The following is a 17852-nucleotide window of genomic DNA, read 5'->3' as shown; positions in this document are numbered from 1 at the left end:
TGCATGGCTATATTGCTTGCTCTAAGTCTGCATCATCTCTAGAAAATGGAAATAAGAATAGTTCTATCTCCATCTTTCAACTACTTTGAAAATTAAATGAAATATGTGTTAAAAGCACATTTTAAACTTTGATAATAATATGTGAGACATTGTTGAATACATAAAACAATAAGAATCCATGTTCTGGAGGAGTTTGATTTCCAATGGGACACACGGACAATAATGTCATGAGAAAATTGTATATTGTGTTTGAAAATTACAGGTGTTGGGGGCAGGGGGGTGAGGGGACATAAAGCAAGGGAACTCATGAGTGCTTGCTAAGGGGAGTATGATTTATTTTAAGCAGACAAATCAAGTGTGCCTCTGATTAAGTGACATTTGAGCAATGATGGAGTGGGGAGTGGGTGAGTCAGAGATCTGTTGGGAGTGTGTCTCAGGTGATACAGTGACCCTCATGGGGTACATGCCTGGGGTGCTCATGCAGTAACCGTCAAAGTGACCAGTGTCCATGGAGGAAAGGCAAGGAGAGAGAGAATCATAACAAATCGGCGGGGCGCGGTGGCTCACACCGGTGATCCCAGCACTCTGGGAGGCCGAGATGGGTGGGTCACCTGAGGTCGGGAGTTCAAGACCATCCTGACCAATATGGAGAAACCCTGTCTCTACTAAAAATACAAAAAAATTAGTTGGGCATGGTGGTGCATGCCTGTAATCCCAGCTGCTTGGGAGCCTGAGGCAATAGAATCACTTGAACCTGGGAGGCAGAGGTTGCAGTGAGCCGAGATCACGCCATTGCTCTCCTGCCTGGGCAACAGGAGCAAAACGCCATCTCAAAACAAACAAACAAACAAAATAAATAAGGTCAGAGTCACAACTGGGGAGGAGGGGTGGCTTGGATATTTAACCTTGATAACCTTTCTAAGCCAAGTGTCAAACATTTTCTTGGAAGTTTTTCAACCACAAGGAACAACAACTTGTGAAAAGATGCAAAAAGCATGAGTTTGGGGATCTGGTAGACTGGGGTCACACTTATGTGATTCTGGGCAAGTTATTCCACCCCACTGAGCCTCAGCTTCTCATGTGTAAAGTGGGGATAATACCTTGTAAAGTTTCTGGAATGTGTATAATTAATACAGCATCCAGCACGCAAATCAGAGCTCCAGAAATGGCAGTAAGCTCCAAGAGTAGCAGAGAACCATTCCTTTGGCTCTTTGACAACAGTGCCAAGAGGGACAGGCTTTGGACCTTCAGTGCCCACCTTGTCAGTATTATTAAATTCAGTGCAGTAACTCAGGCGATCTGGCATGTCTGTCATTGTGTCTGTTGACTGTAAATCAAATGAGATTCAAAATACATCCTGAGAGCTTTCATGTGCCTTGTGCCATTTTCAATCATAAATATTGCTCCACTCTCGTATTAGAGCCAAGAGGTGACTTTAAAATTAGTGGCATTTTCGTGAAGTGTCGAACTAGCTATTACTGCCTTGACCGAGGGTATTTGTAGCTGACAATTATAAGCTAAAGTGACATGATTGCAGGTGTCTGAGTTAAAGAGTGTAATATATGATTAGCCCTATTCCATTAACTTGAATCCCAGTGTTGTGCATGTGGAGATAGTAAGGCACTCTTCCATGAGCAAGTTGCAGCCTTCTTTCTTCTACTCAGTGTTTTGCACGAGCCATTTATTTCTTCTCCTTTGCTACCTTGTACTTCTCCAACTCCTGCGTATAGCTTGCCAAGGTGGTTGCCCTAGAGAAATACCTGTACCACACCAGTCGTTTGTTCCAAAAATTCCCATTCATTGCTGTGAGGAAACAAGCAACGACCTTGACTCCAGTCAAGCTTACAGTTTGGTTGGGGCGCAGACATGAACAACTAAACACAGGAAATGTGTAGGGTGCTAATAGAATGAACAATGGTGGAAGTGAGGAACATTCTCTAAGGAACTGACCTTTGAGTTGAGCTCTAAGCAGAGTTAACTGGCAAAATCATTTGTGTTGGAGTGAGGAGGTTGGAGGGATGGGAGGTAGGAGTGAGTATTCCAGGAGAAACCGTATTTTCAATCCCTCTAAGACAGAAAATATGTTATTTATATCTTTGTTGGAACCAAAGATACAAATTTATACCTTTGTTTGCACCTACAAAGATATAAATAATATCCAGTCACTCTGGTATTCTTATTATAGGAAGCATATACAGACTCTTCACTATATGTCAGGCTCAGCGCTAACCCCTTTACGTGTGTTCTCTCTGTTTATACTCACACAACCCTGTGATACAGATGTTACTATTATTCCCATTTTACAGATGAGGAAACTAAGGCATTCAGTAAGTGACAGAGCTGAGATTCAAACTCAAAGAGGGTGATGTGAAAGCCTGAACTCTTCCCTCCCATGGAGAGAAACATAATTAGTCTACTCAAAATCAGAGACTCTTATGTTTCTTTCATGTTAGGCCTGAGTTTCTCAACACCTTCACAATATCAATCTTTTGAGCCAGATCATTCTTTCTATGGGAGGCCATCCTGGGCATCGTGGGATGTTTAACATAGCCCTGCTTCCTACCTGAAAGATGCAAGTAGCTGTGTGCTCCAACCAATGATGACAATTAGAAATATCTCCAAACTGGCCAGCAGCTATTATTAGGGGGGAGGGAGCAACATCACACCCCGCCACCACTGCACTGAGGATCTCTGCATTACACAGTTCTCAGAGGACAGGATGAAAGGATGAAGCTGTGTCTTATGTCTTCTCTCCTTCCTTCCTCCCTCCTTTTCTTTTTTACAATGTTTTCTAAGTGTCCATATGTATCCTGTATGTACAGGGGATGTATTCTTATCCATACAGTTTATCACACGGTAATTTGTATGTAGAGGTTGCTTAACAAATGCTTGGTGAATATTTGCCAACTGCATCCTAATGCCAAGAATCCTAAATGGTCTGGGTCTATTCTGAATTCCATACTTGATGTTGAGAAAGTTGATTCCTGGTTTCTGGTCACTTGGTGTATCTTTTGTGTGTCCCTAGAGATCTGACTTAGCTGATTTCACTGATTTCTGGCGAAAGACCCCCTTGGGTGCTTACCAGCCTTTACGCAGAGCTGGCAGTTCACCTGCTAAGAACCTAGTGGAGAGTGACATACATTAGTTTGCCAATAAATTCTGATGAATGCGTGGATGAGCTGTTACAATTAAGTCAAGCTATATGACCAGGCCTGCAATTTGAGACATTGTTTAAAGCACCTACCCATTTTCTCTAGTAATTGTTTCCTTCATTTGCGAATGAAGTCTAGCTTTGGGAAATATCTCCCGAATAGATTTTCTATTTAGCCCCCTTGAGAGTAGGCAGGCAGTGGAAGAAAGAGCTGATTTCTGGGCAGTTTTTCTGGCACTGTAGCTTCTGTATCACTGGAGTGTCACTTGTCAATAGAGCTCAGAGAATCTTAAATGTGATGATGACACAAAAGATGGCTCCCAAAATATGCATTTAAATCAGGCAGTATCTTTATTGGGTGTGTTAGTTCCAGGCATTCGTTGCTTTACTGCCTCTCAATACCTACAGCCCAGAATTGCCACATATTGAGGGCTATCCATTGGTATTCTTTGTTGCTTTTGAAGTACAGCACTGTCCTCTCCGTGATTACACATGGTAGAAGACAGTCCTTTCATAATTATATTTCATGGAAACTGTTTCTATAATTTCAATTACTTTCCTCAACCCCTGTACATGTACTCCCAGAGGCTCGAATAGTCACTGAGTTATTTCTAATCAGTGTCCCTGTTCTTTCTCTCTTGCCAGAAGGAGGGACGTGTGAAGTGATAGCAGCGCACCGATGTTGTAACAAGAATCGCATTGAAGAGCGATCACAAACAGTAAAGTGTTCCTGTCTACCTGGAAAAGTGGCTGGAACAACAAGAAACCGGCCTTCCTGCGTCGATGGTAGGTACCTGGTTTTACCTCTTGAAAAGTTCGCGTGGCATTCACTATACATAATGTAATTTCTTGTTTTATCTAATATGGTTCCAGATAATGAACAAGGTGCGTCCAAAGTGTTAGAAAGTTATACAATTGCCAGCCTCAGCAGAGTTTGAATTCTTTTTTCTCTGGTGCTATCATTTGAACGTTTTTTCCCCCAAAAAATCCATGTTGAAATTTGCTTGCCATTGCAGCGTTGAGAGGTGGGAACTTTGAGAGGTGCTTGGGCTGTGAAGAACTACATTAGTCCATTCTCACACTGCTATAAGGAAAAACCTGAGACTGGGTAATTTATAAAGAAAAGAGACTTAATTGGCTCATGGCTCCACAGGCTGTACAGGAAGTATGGCTACGGAGGCCCCAGGAAACTTTCAATCATGGGAGAAAGTGAAGGAGAAGCAAGCAGGTCTTACATGGCCAGGAAACGAGGAGGAGAGCAAAGGGGGAGGTACTATACAATTTTAAACAACCAGATCTTGTGAGAACTCACTCACTATGATAAGAACAGCAAAGGGGAAGTCTGCCTCCATGAGCCAATCACCTCTTACCAGGCCCCTGTTCCAACACTGGGGATTACAATTTGACCTGAGATTTGGAAAGGGACATAAATCCAAATCATATCAGAGAGCCTGCCCTTATGGGTGGAATTAATGCTAATATCAAAGGGTAAGTGTATATTTCTCTTGCACCCTTGCCTTTCTGCCTTTCATCATGTGATGGTGCGGCAAGAAGACCCTTACCTGATGCCTTGATCTTGTACTTCCGAGCCTTTAGTACTGTGAGCTGATAAATTTCTGTTCATTGTAAATTACTCAGCCTCAGATATTCCATTATAGCAGCACAAAATTAACTAAAACTTCTGGGTTCTGGGGTTTCAAATAGCTTTATTTTTAATTTTTTTACAGCAAATTAGGGTAAAGGAATTTTTTTCAGGTCAAGAAACATGAAGGTCCAGCTCATTTGGGAAATGATTTTGGACTGAGGCTATAGACAATGATGATGGTGATAATGATAATAAATATAACAATACCTAACATTCATTCAGCACGTATTTAATGAGCACTTACTATATTCCAGGTACCACTCTGGGTGCTCCAGAAAAACTGATGAACAAATAGAGTTGTCCTGAGTCCTCAGTATGGGTCAAACCCTGTGCTAAACACTTCTCATGCATTATTTTATTTAATCCTTCAAGCAATTCTACAAAGCAGTATATGTTTTCTGTATTGTGATATAACAAATCCCAAAACTTAACAGCTTAAAACAGAAGACATTACGTCACAGTTTCTGTGTGTCACGAATTAAACTTATGAGGTTCTGGCTTAGAGTTCTCATGTGGTTGCAGTCAAGATCCGAAGGTTTGACTGATATGGCAGAATGGTTTTAAGATGGCTTGTTCACATGGCTGTTGAGAGGTGGTCTTGGTTCCTTGCCTTGTGAACCTCTCAAAAAAAGCTTCGTGTCCTCACAACATGGTAGCTGGCTTCCCTCAGAGTCAGTAATCCAAGAAAACAATACAGAAGCCTTTATATGTCACCTCAGAAGTTACACTTTGTTATTTCCACAATATCCTACCGGTTTTACCCACCAGCCCCTATTCATTGTGGTGGTAGACTGCAAGGGCTGGAAGACCAGCAGTCAGGGATCATTGCGGGACACCATGGAAGCTGATTACCATAAGGAGATACATTTTTATCTACCATTTTCAACATGTAGAAACCAAGGCTTGGAAGGGTTGAATAGTGTTCCATTCATCCCATGGTTGATAAGCCCTGGCTCAAATGACTCTTCAGCCCAGCATGATGGACTCTAATACCAAATTTAGACCACCACCTTTAAGACAATTTTATGTGTTGCTGTGAAACAATGAGTCCAAGGTGCAAAGGGACTATAAATCTCTCCTCCCATCTTTATGTTTCCTAATTTAGAGCTGGGTGTGAGTTGATTTTCAAATCCTTTATTGAAGAAATCAGGAGGAGGACTCAAAGAAATGAGTCACTTGCTTAGTTCACATAACAGGACATTGAACCTGAATCCCTTGGCTTTGGTGTTCATTGTTCTTCCTCTAGATATAGATAAGGAAGGACACTTTCTAGATCGATTCATGTTATGTATTTATTTTCCTTGTGGGTCAGTAGGTGGTTAGAAAGAGAATCACACTCAAGGTAGGCTAAGTAAAGAGGAAGTACTTTAAGAAAATAAAGGAATCTCGGTGAACCAATTATAGGAAATTCAGCCAAACCTCGTGGAATTTGTAAATTCTTCAGGCAGCTGTCGTCTCATTTTCTTTGTTCATGGAACATACTGTCTCTGATCTCTGTTTACCTAATTCTCTCCTGTGTAGACTGTCTCTCTTCAAGATTTTCATTTTTACCTTCTCATAAATTAGAGAATGATATAAGGATTTTACTTCTATGGTACTGGCTCTAATCTCTCTCAGCATGATTGTATTGCTTCAGGGCACAAATATATTTGACTCAGTTTCTGTGTCTTAATACGTTATCTGAGAAGACAGATGTGATTGGCCCAGCTTAGGCCACTGTGTCAACATTTGCCCAACTAGTCACAGCCAGAGGAGCAAGCTTATGTGGCATATACAGCTGTCAATTATATGCCTTGGGAAGGTCAAGCTATTTTATTTTTATTTTTTAGAGACAGGGTCTTGCTCTCTCACCCAGATGGTGTGTCATGGCACCATCATAGCTTACTGCAGCCTCAAACTCCCAGGCTCAAGCAGCCATTCTCCCTCAACCTAATTTTTCTTTTATTTTCCATAGAGATGAGGTCATGCTATGTAGCCTAGGCTTGTCTCGAACTCCTGGGCTCAAGCAACCTTCCTGCCTAGGCCTACCAAAGTGCTAGGATTACAGGCCTGAGCCACCACACCTGGCCAGGTCAAACTGTTTTTTAAAGCATGTGAAAAAGTCAAGTTTGGGGATATACTGAGACTAGTTCTCAACTGGGGCAATTTCTCCCAGGGATCATTTGGTAACGTCTGGAGATATTTGGGTCTATACATTTGTCACAACAAGGGAGCTGCTACTGATACCTAGTGGGTAGAGGCCATGAATCCTGTTGAACATCCTGCAATGCGCAGGGCAACCCCTGCCCCCACGAATCCCCACAACAAAGAATTCTCCAGCTCAAAATGTCAGTGGTGCTGAGGTTGAAAAACTAGCACTATGATTATTTACTTACTCTACACTACAGTCAACACAGTGAGCACCGCTAGTGCAGGGAAGGCAGGCAGTTAGATAAGTAAAGCCATTTCCCTCTCTCTTAAAGAAGAAACTCTTGGCCCTAGAAGCCAATAAGCATTATAAAACAAAACCATGATTATTTCTCACGTTCTTTGCCAAAGAAAGCCTTGAAGCCGTTAACTATAAATCTTCATTTTGTTTCCAGTTCATTTTTATGTCTAATGATCTAGAAATAGAATTGCCTTTAGGATTTGGATACAAAACACAAAGTGCAATGCATTGCTTATGCTGACAGAGGGGGAAGTGGTATCTAGCCCTAAGATTTGTGAGAAGTTAAGCCACATAACAGTAATATTTTTATCTCAGGAAAACTTTGTTCGACTTTGGAAACTCTGAATTCTTTGGTGTCGTTGGTTCAAACAAAAGGGCTATCCTTTCTGTCTTCCAGGCAAAAGTCAATAAAGTATTGAGTGTTCTTTATTCTCATGTTGATTATTTGTATTTTTGGTAGCATTCTACTCCAAAATGCTTCAATCCATTGGCATGTACAGACAAGTCTATTGTGTTGCTATGATCAAAATTGTTTTGGTGGCCTAGATCTCTAAATGAAAATTAAATATAAAGTGTGACTATAAATTAAAATTTCAGTGTAATTATTAACATCATGGACTGAGAAATTTGATATACCTAGATGGAATCACAGCTGTACCTATTACTGATAGAATGACATTTTTGATAGAATGACATTTACTTTCTAACCTCAGCTTCCTCGTCTGTATTTTTGATAGAATGACATTTGCTTCCTAAGCTCAGTTTGCTCGTCTGTAAAATAGGGATTATAGACATTTCTACTTTTTAAGATTGTGCTGAGGATTAAGAAAATCTTCTACATAATGTTTTTTGCACAATGCCTGACTCCCGTCAGAGGCTCACTAAATGATAATATCTGTTTTCTATCTCACTAGTAAATGTGGATAAAGCTTAGAGAGAAACTTTTTTAATGAGCTTTGTTTCATATTAATTGAATACGGTGGAATTTTAGCCATCATCTTTTCTTAGAAATGCTTCCAACTAATTATCCTGGATATTACTAATACTGGTAAGTCATCTTCAGGAATGCATGTTTATAATAGGAATTTTGAAAATTTCAGAGATACATCCATGCACTAAAATCACCCACGATATCATTGCCCAGGGACTATTACTACGTTGTAAGGTAACATATTAATATATGTCCTTCCAGTCTTAACCCCCTACTAAAAAGCAAATTCACATTGTAGAAAGGTAACTTATTAATATATGTCCTTCCAGTCTTACCCCCCTACTAAAAAGCAAATTCACATTGTAGATATTATTGAACTAAAATGCTGTAGCAAAGTTTTATGGATGGCTTGTTTCACTTAATATATGATGACCATTTCCCAAGTAAATACATATTCTTCAAAAACTTATTGTTAATAGCTATATGGGTTTTTCAGAGGTGGATACACCACCGTTTATTTAACTATCCTCTCCACTTTATTTGATTTTGGCATTTACAGTGTTTCTTGCATTCCCAATCTCAGTTCCCTAAGAATAGACAGGCATCAACTTCTCTGCATGACAGCAGTTGGTAATTTATACACCACGTTTGTCCTAAACATATTGTCTTATGCAGTGAGTTTCCCATGGTAAGTGTTCCAATTACTCTTATTTGCCTTCCTCTGAAATTTCAGGTCAGTTGCCTTTTACAGTGTTTTCAAAAATAAGAGAATAGCTATCATTTTAAAAGAAGCATATATTGGATTGCTTTAAGATTGAGAATCTGAGAGCAGATTATTTAAAATGGAACAGAAAATTTGGGGTAAAACCTTAGCAGCTTATTCAAAAGTATAATATATATTTGGAGAAAATTTTAAGTGGTGATCTTTTATTTCAAAAATGATATTCTATCTTCTAATAATTGAAAACACCAAATTACACACTTGCCAAATTAAGTTATGAAGTAGTCATTTATAAATACTTATAAAAGCATTATATCCTTGAACCCGTGCCTAGCACTATTCTGAAGGAATATAAGTCATTATACTCTAATTATTAATTAATCGATAACCCAAAATGGAAATGGGGAGCATGCTACTCAATATCTTTAGTTGAGAACAACTAAAAATATTACCTACAGCCTTTCAGTAATTTCCAAGTACTTCTCAGGGACTAAAAGTTAAAATCAAATAAAGATTCATAAACAAGAGGTTGATGACTCAAAACACACCTATTTATTTGAGAACAATTTTTCCAAGCAAATGATTTAAAATAAACAAAAATAAATTTCTGGACGGCTTATGAAGTTACATTCTATGATTCTAATTAATCTATAATGGCATGAAAATAGTATCGATCTCAAAGTTGTAAAAATAATGGAATGTAATTAATACCAGTAATAATAATAAAAATAATGGTTACAATTTTTTTAAGGCATACTATGTGCGACTCTCCCAACTACTCTAAGTCTATACACTTATTTAATTCTAACTCTAACCCTATAAGGTGTGTCCTCCTATTATTTCCATTTTATTTGCCAGGAAACTGAGGATCAGAGAGATTTGGTGACTGACTCAAAAGTCACACAGCCAGTTATGGCATAGCCAGAAGGTCAGCCTGGGCTGTCTTCAGGGCTCACCATTCATCAAGCATAGGCAAACCCTTAATTAACATGAACACAAGTTATATTCCAAGGGCATTCTTATAAGATGCAAAATATCTGGGTGAGAGGGAAGTAAGCCCAACCATGTGGATACTTACAGAAACACCCAGTTCATTCGGCAATACCTGCCCCTTTTTTTTCTACGTCATAAAGATGATTGCACTTTCCTTGTTATGGAGCAATTAGAAGCAGTTCTTTCAGTGCTTTCATTTTTATAGAATGGTTGAAGCTTCATTGTTTAAGGCATAGTGGGAGTGGTGAAATTTTCATGCAGTTTTCTCTATTTAGGATTTTATTGTCATGTAATTTTTATCTGCTTCTAACATGGACAAATATGGGGGGGCATTTAACTAGTTGTTAGTAGGGGAGGTCGTTTAATGCATTATGGATTTTGGCATCACTGTAATTAAGAAAAAGTCTCTATGATAAGTTCATGTCTTTCTTCTCATTCCATGTAAATTATGACCATTTCGATGACTGATTACTAGCAACCTTCACCTGATGTTCTTGCCTTCTTATACTGGATCACCAGCAAGAGAAAGTGTTAACAAAAAGGCCAGGTTACATCAGAAAACTTTCTTTCATGGCAGTGAAAACCGAAGTTTAAAACAAAACAAACAAACAAACAAAAAACTTTAGTTAATACAATGAAAAAGTCATCCTGCTATTTCTGTGAAGAAACAAAACTTACAACATGACAGAACATTTTGCTCCTGGCTCATCATACTTAGTCCCCACAATAAGCACAAATGAGACAGAGAAGACGTACATAAAGACTTAGACCCAGGAAAACAGACTGACAGAGAAGGAGATGAGACAGACCAGACAGTGAGAGCAAGAAACATACAAAGCATATGAGAAACACAGGGTCAGAGGTTAAGGGTAGTAAAAGAGAGTAGTTAATATATAAATGCTTAGAAGGAACATTAATACATCTATCCATAAAATGGCTTGATTCATTTTTCCCAAGAACTGTTTGTATTCAGTCTTACAGTTTATAACTATTTTTTTAACAAAAAAAATTTGACAGATGTAACTTTAATTTTTTTTTCAAGTGGCATTATATGAGATTCTAAAACAAGAACTTCTGCAAAAATTTCTTCTGGTGATTGCTCCTTGGGAAAAGTCATGATACAATTTTCTTGACCACATACCATCATATTTCCTAGAGACAGCCATGGTAGAGAAAAAGGTTTGAGAATTGAAGGAAGTTTGAAATTCAGCAAGTTTTTCATAGGATAACATGAGATATATGTGAGAAGGATTATGTATGATAGCCTCTGCTTAGCCTTCCAAAACATGATAGCATATTAAAGGCTCTGAGAAGTTCTGCAGACAAGTAGCCTATTAAACTTGAACACAATATTTCCCAAACTTTTTAGAACCTTTTTAACTGTAACATTTATTTATCTCGTCTAGTCCCCAGAGTTCCATGCAATAGACTTGGGGCTATGATGCTGTAGAGTCTGTGGACTATGATTTGTTTTTTAGGAATGTCTTTCAAGTCTTCCGAGTTAATGGATAGTGTGATGCCCGTAGATAGCTCAGTGTGTTTCCTAAGACTGGCTGGCCAGACAGTACACAACTGATCCTATACTGATATGATTTATAGTATCTCAGTGACATGTCGGGCTCAACTGCAGCTTGGAAATCATCTAGAGAGCTTCCAGAGAAAGCATAGTATGAAAAAGCTTAAGCCCCTATTTATATTCACAAATATTAAACGTTTTAGGGGGACAGAGAAGATGACCTATTTTGGTTCTGCCATTTGTTACTTGTCTTCCACACACAATGAAATACTGAGATAATGAATTGCCGTGGCGGATCAGGGATGCATGCCACAAAGGCTGGCTGTGGTTCCTTCATTACTGTCTCTGTTTGAAACTTGCTTTGTTCTTTTTAAACACACCAAAGCTTGTTTAGTAGATGGAATGCCGAATGCATTTGACTTTATCAGAAGACATTTATAAAGGGAAATTCGATTGTTTTTATTAGAAGAGGATCTTGCATAGCAACTTTAGTGAAGTGATGGCATTTTCAGGCATAGTTTGTGAATCATACGTAAATCCTCTTGAAACAGCATTTAGTCCCCAACTTGGCACCTAAGCATGTACAGGTGTGTGAGGGATCCAAGTCTGCGTTCATAAGAGGAATGAGAGGATGAATGTACGAGAACTGTCAAAACTTTATATACTGCCTAATAAAAGATAGGTGTCTACGTTTGTTCCTCCTAATGAAGACAACTGGAATTCAGTCATCATATGTGTCTATCCAATACCAGATATTGTCATCCTTCTGTTTTTTTGTTTTCTAGTTTAGAGCAGCAGTTGCCAGTTGCCACCCCACTGGCAAAAACCATTCTCAGACCTGTTTCTGAGGTCAGCAGAGTATTGAAAAAATTGACTTTGCACGCCTTTAAATGGGACACTCCAGTTTCCCACAAGGCTCACTCTTTCTTATTATTGCACTAGGCTCTGACAGGTTGATGTTCCTGCCTGATCCTTAAAGATAATGGAATGTGTGGTAACTCGCTCATACAGTCGTTTCCTACTAATTTCAAGTGAATAAACTAATTTTGAATACATTATATTTTTCTAAAAAATTAATTTTGTAGAAAAAATACTCTTTAATAAAACTAATATATATAATTTGTTGTGAATATAAATGTATGCATCTATTCCATAATAGAAATATACATCAAAACATCACATCGTACCCCATAATTATTTATCAATTAAAAATTTTTACAAAAGAAATATATGTGTATAAACCTAACAAAGAAAGGATAAAAATTAAAGTAATTCTTCATTTTTTTCTTTCCCACTAATCCTCTCACATCATAATTGCCAGAGGAAATTATCCTTGTCATATTTCTACATATCCTTACAGAAAATATTTTGGTACGTGCAGGCCTACAGGTATAGACATATAAAACTTTATAAATAAAAATGATATTATATTGTACAGACTGGTCTGAATCTAAATTTTTTAGCACAGGGAAATAAGTAGTTCACTGAAAGAAATAAAAGTGGCTGGTAAACATGGAAAAAAATGCTTACCATCACTCAGATGAAGAAATGTAAATTAAACACTGAACTACAGTGTTTCATCAATCAAATAGGCAGAGATGAAAAGTTTGGTAATACCCAGACTTAAGGAAGAGAGAGAGAAAAATTACATTTAAATCATACTCGGTGATAAACGGCTTACAAACTCAATTAGTTAGCCACTCTTCTCTATGGGGCTCACCAAAAAAGAAGATGATAAATAGGAAATTTTGTGATGAGGCTGGCTGTTTGGGGAACATAATACAAATTATGTGCATTATAATTGCAATGACTTCAGCAACATCTCTTGAACGTTTAATTCTCTGCATTTTCTAACAGGATCAGATTCATGACTGTGGGTATCATCTGAGAAATATTTCATGAATTTTTATGGTATTTTAATGTGAAAACTTTATATAAAATTAGATTTAGTGCATATACTTGGATTAATGTAGCAAGTCTCATTGTAAAGCCCATCTATATAGCCACTTGAGAGAAGCAAAATTCTCTGCATAAACATCTGTCATGGTGTGTATGTCATGTGTGTGTGAGAGAGAGATAGGTCATGGCACAGTAAACCCAAAATCCTTGTCGGTTAAATAGCTGCCATAAACTTGTTTACACATAACCTCAAATTCGCAAAGAAATTTCCCCAAAGTAGCCCCCACGTCATTGGTTTTCATTTATCTCTAGAGAGCTCAGGTGTTTTCAAAGACCTGGTCTTCTCTGATATGATAGCACTTTTCATCCTTTCTTTTTCCAGAAAGTGGGAAAAATGTTGTTCTAAATCTAAGGAGTCAGCTCCTCATCCCTTTAGCTGGGCTCCAGCCTAGATAAGGCAGGATTCTAGGGTCCTGTGTTATTAATGTGCTGTCCATATGAATAACGAGCAAATCTTGTGAATTATTTCACACTTCTAGGAAAATCTATAACCTTGTCCTTCTGCAACAACACTGGAAGCTGCCGAGGATACCGGTACATTTCTATGTGGAAGAATCTGATAACTTTATATAAGGAAGTAGTAAAACTTGTATCCCCTTCTGGGACCTGTATATAAACTTATACAGATGAGTAATATTTTCAAAAATTAATGATATATATGTTCCTCCATCCTCTGAAGCTCCCTGAATTTTTGAAAACCTACCACCCCCCATACAAGTTCAAACAACAAGATATGAATTACCCATTGATACAGTTTGGCTGTGTCCCTACCCAAATCTCATGTTGAATTGTAGCTCCCATAATCCCCACATGTCATGGGAGGGACCCAGTGGGAGGTAATTGAATAATGGGGGCAGGTTTTCCCATGCTGTTCTTGTGATAGTGAATAAGTCTCATGAGATCTGATGGTTTCATAAAGGGCAATTCCCCTGCATATGTTCTCTTACTGCCACCATGTAATTTGTGCCATTGCTCCTCTTTTGCCTTCTGCCATGATTATGAGGTATCCCCAGCCATGTGGAACTATAACTCCATTAAACCTTTCCTTTATACATTACCCAGTCTTGGGTATTTCTTTATAGGAGTATGAAAATGGACTAACGCACCCACTAACCAGAGAAGAGAGGCCCAAACATGTGGAGTTTAAATTTAAAACCTGTTAAGGTACTCAGATTTAAAATTGAAGAATGAGTATTTTCCTGTTATCCATACTGTTGAGAGCAGAGGGAGAGGAGGAAGGAAGGAAGGACCACATGGGTAGCAGGAATGTGGCCCTCTAGAGTAAAGGCCATCTGTGACTAGTACCAGAGAGATGTGACTTTACCTAAGATCCATATCCCCAACCTCCAGCCAAGAGAACACTGTACTTGACAGCTCAATACACTTTGTTCAAGCCGTTTTATTAGCTGCCTTCAAGTGAAGACCATCCACTAACAGCAGCTAGGTATTGCACAATGATTTTCCAACAAGAGTCATAAACACAGGCATCCTTAGACCTCCTTAGCCTCCTACCCTGCATAGGTGACCCCCAGGAAACAAGAGGAGAAACCTGGGTTCCTAGATGGGTGGAGTAGTCATAGGAAGGAAATCTTAATGCACCAACTATGTAAGAACAGATGGGTCTGAGATCACCAACTCACCTAGGACATTGGTGGAACACTCTCATCCTCCCCATTTCACCTGTTTCACTTATGAAATGAAAAGCAAGTCCAATAATATCTGATATTACTTGGTATTTTCATTATTGCCTCATTTTAAAAATTGAGGGTAAAATTTATTGGACTATCAATTAATATTACTTAGGCTTGTAAAATGATTGGGCAGTTAACTAGCCACTCATTCAAAGGAAGGTCACATCCTTTAAATTTAGAATGACCTGTACACGCTAACATGGTCTCCTTTGGTGCCTACACACTAATTTTGCTTTATGCTGGATGCCTCTTCTCATCAATGCTCTCCCGGGTGCAAGAAACCTAAACCTTCTCAATAGAGGTTCAAGTAAAAAAGTTATTGTGAGAACATACTTGGGGTCATGGAATTCAAGGGCAGAGATTGCTCTACAGCCTGCCTCAAGGCACCTGAAACTGAAATACTGATTTCAGGAGGCAGCCCCTCTGTGTTCCCCATAGCTCTTTCTCATGGGAGATGTTGCCTTTCATCTTGGGCTCATTCTGGATATTTGCCTTGTTCTCTTTTCTTTACAAACCAGGGAGGTTAAGTGTGTCCATGTCAGCTGGCAATGATCTTCTCAACTAAATGGGACACTACTTAGAGTAGTAGCCTAAAACTGGTAATTTTACTGGTTTGTAGTTACTGAATTCTTACTATGTGCCAGACTCTGTGTATTGAATTTATTACTCATGTCATCCTCATAAAAGCCTTATAAGATAGGTACTGTGATTCCCACTTTACAAGGGAGGAACCTGATGCCTTAGAGAAGTTAGATCATTTCTTCCGGGACATGGTGGGGATAGATATGGGACCCCATGCAGGAAATGCTGGAAATAATGGGCAGAAGACAGGATCAGAAGAAAGGGTAGGAAAGATTCAGAGCACCAGTTCACTTCTTATATTTGCTCCCTAGGAGAACAATAACACAATTCAGTCACACTAGCCTCCTGAATAAGCATTTCCTTCAACATACACACCGTCATCATTCATGTTCCATATGTTCACATTCTAAATCCATCCATTTCTCCTCATTCCCAAATTTCAAGACTGCCATTATCTAGACTCATATCTCAACCCTAGTTAATCCCTCTGATTAAAATGCATCCTCAAAACCCCTTCTTCACACCATCTGACTCTTCATTACTCAACTTCAGTCATTAATTCCAGAGGTCCTTCCTGAAGCCGCTATGCCTAAAGTTAATAATACCCACCTCTAGGTCCTTGGAACAGCCTGTATAACATTTCTCATAACTCACTGTAATGTACTATAATCTTTCTTGACTTGTGACCTCCTTTGCTAGAGAGATTTATTCACTCATTCATTCGTTCAGCAATTATTTTTGGAGCATTGACTATGTGCCAGGAATTATGCCAAATACTCAATCACATAATGCTGAACAAAGACAGCCCCTTGCTCTCATGGAACCTACAGTCCAACAGGAGAGACAGACCATGATCTAATCATACCTAAACATATACAAGTAAACCACACATTCAGAAGGAAAAGAATTCTGTCCTTGGAGAGGATGCAATGAGGAATATAAAGGAGATTGGGGAGATAAGAAGACTTCCGTGAAGACGTGACAGGAAGCCTGAAATGTGAGGTACAGCTCAAGCTAGTGGGTAAGCATCATTGCAGGCATAGAAGAGAGCATGCAGAAAAGCCATGGGTTTTAATCAAAAAGTTGAGAGAAAGCCATGGTGATGGAAACCCATAGGACAATGAAATTGCATGAGACAGAAGGCTGAAAAGTTAGATAGGGCCAAACAAGAAGTAACAATAAGTAGTGCAGTAATTAAGCTGTGTGTCTCTGTTACCTAACATAGTTCTTAAAACTGAGTCATGCTAATCATGTACTTAGAGGGGGCAATAAAGGAATCTGTGGTGGGAAATTGTGTAAATTAGTCAACTTAGAATTTTGTGAGTGAGGAGACAGTATTGAGAGCCCCCTATAGAGACAAACATCTCCTGTGAAGTGTCTGACAACAGATTTCAAAACCTCTATACTAACACTTCAGACAATGCCAAAGCAAAGCAAGTCAAATTGTCTTTTTGATATTACCAGCCTCCACACATGGTGTTACCCACACAGGGTTGCTGTCACCTGAATTTCTCACTCACTCTCTACTCCGAAGCACTCACACTGCTACAAAGAGTCCTCACAACTGCACACACACAGCAAACAAACAAAACCTTCAGATGGAAATTTTAAATCACTGCTCTTTTCAGTTCTGCTTACTGTCTGAAGCAGTCTTAAGATACTGTATTAACTAGGAGATTCTTTGTACAGGGGAAGGGCATCTGGGTAAAGGCTTCTCATTTGGGGTTTATTTTCACTTGGTAGATAACTACAGGCTCATGTCAATTTATTTTTCTCTTGATTGGCACTTAAGTTCTTCAACTCCAATTTATTTCTTTATGGATTGACAACACCATGTTGTATGTAGCTCCCTCCCTAACCCCCCACAAAAGCCTGTGTAACACCTATACCAAAGGACGCCTGACCAAACTTCCATGAAATCTGGGGTAGTATAGTGTAGTATAAATTCAAATGCAGGTGTTATAAGTCTACTTTGTGAAGAAAGAGATGATGGAGAAATGGCTGTTTCTCACATTACCAAGTCCTGCTCCCTTTAAAATCTTCAAGCACATAAGTTTGAGAAACAATGTAATAAAACCACATTTGCACTATAGAAATTACCTATTGCCCTTAGCAGCCGTTATGCAAGAATTATAATAACTACAGGGACTGAGAGTTGTTGAGGACTGACAGCATGTCATGTATCCTACTGCAAATGTTACCAACATTATGATACCTAATCTTTATAACAATGCA

General features: G+C 38.8%; 1 protein-coding gene across 3 annotated transcripts in view; it reads left to right on the top strand.

Moving 5' to 3' along the window:
* TAFA1 (TAFA chemokine like family member 1) overlaps positions 1 to 17852 on the top strand; it is a 598831-nt gene that overhangs the window by 466678 nt on the left and 114301 nt on the right. For 2 of the 3 annotated variants that reach the window (XM_030802029.1, XM_030802028.1), the window contains exon 3: positions 3797 to 3937. In XM_030802029.1, coding sequence (XP_030657889.1) covers positions 3797 to 3937 — 141 coding nt within the window. The remainder of the gene's footprint in view (positions 1 to 3796; positions 3938 to 17852) is intronic. The other variant, XM_030802030.1, reaches the window with a different exon arrangement.

This window comes from Nomascus leucogenys, chromosome 21 (genome assembly GCF_006542625.1).
Source record: "Nomascus leucogenys isolate Asia chromosome 21, Asia_NLE_v1, whole genome shotgun sequence".
NCBI lineage: Eukaryota > Metazoa > Chordata > Mammalia > Primates > Hylobatidae > Nomascus > Nomascus leucogenys.
This window is presented reverse-complemented; position numbering and strand designations above follow the sequence as displayed.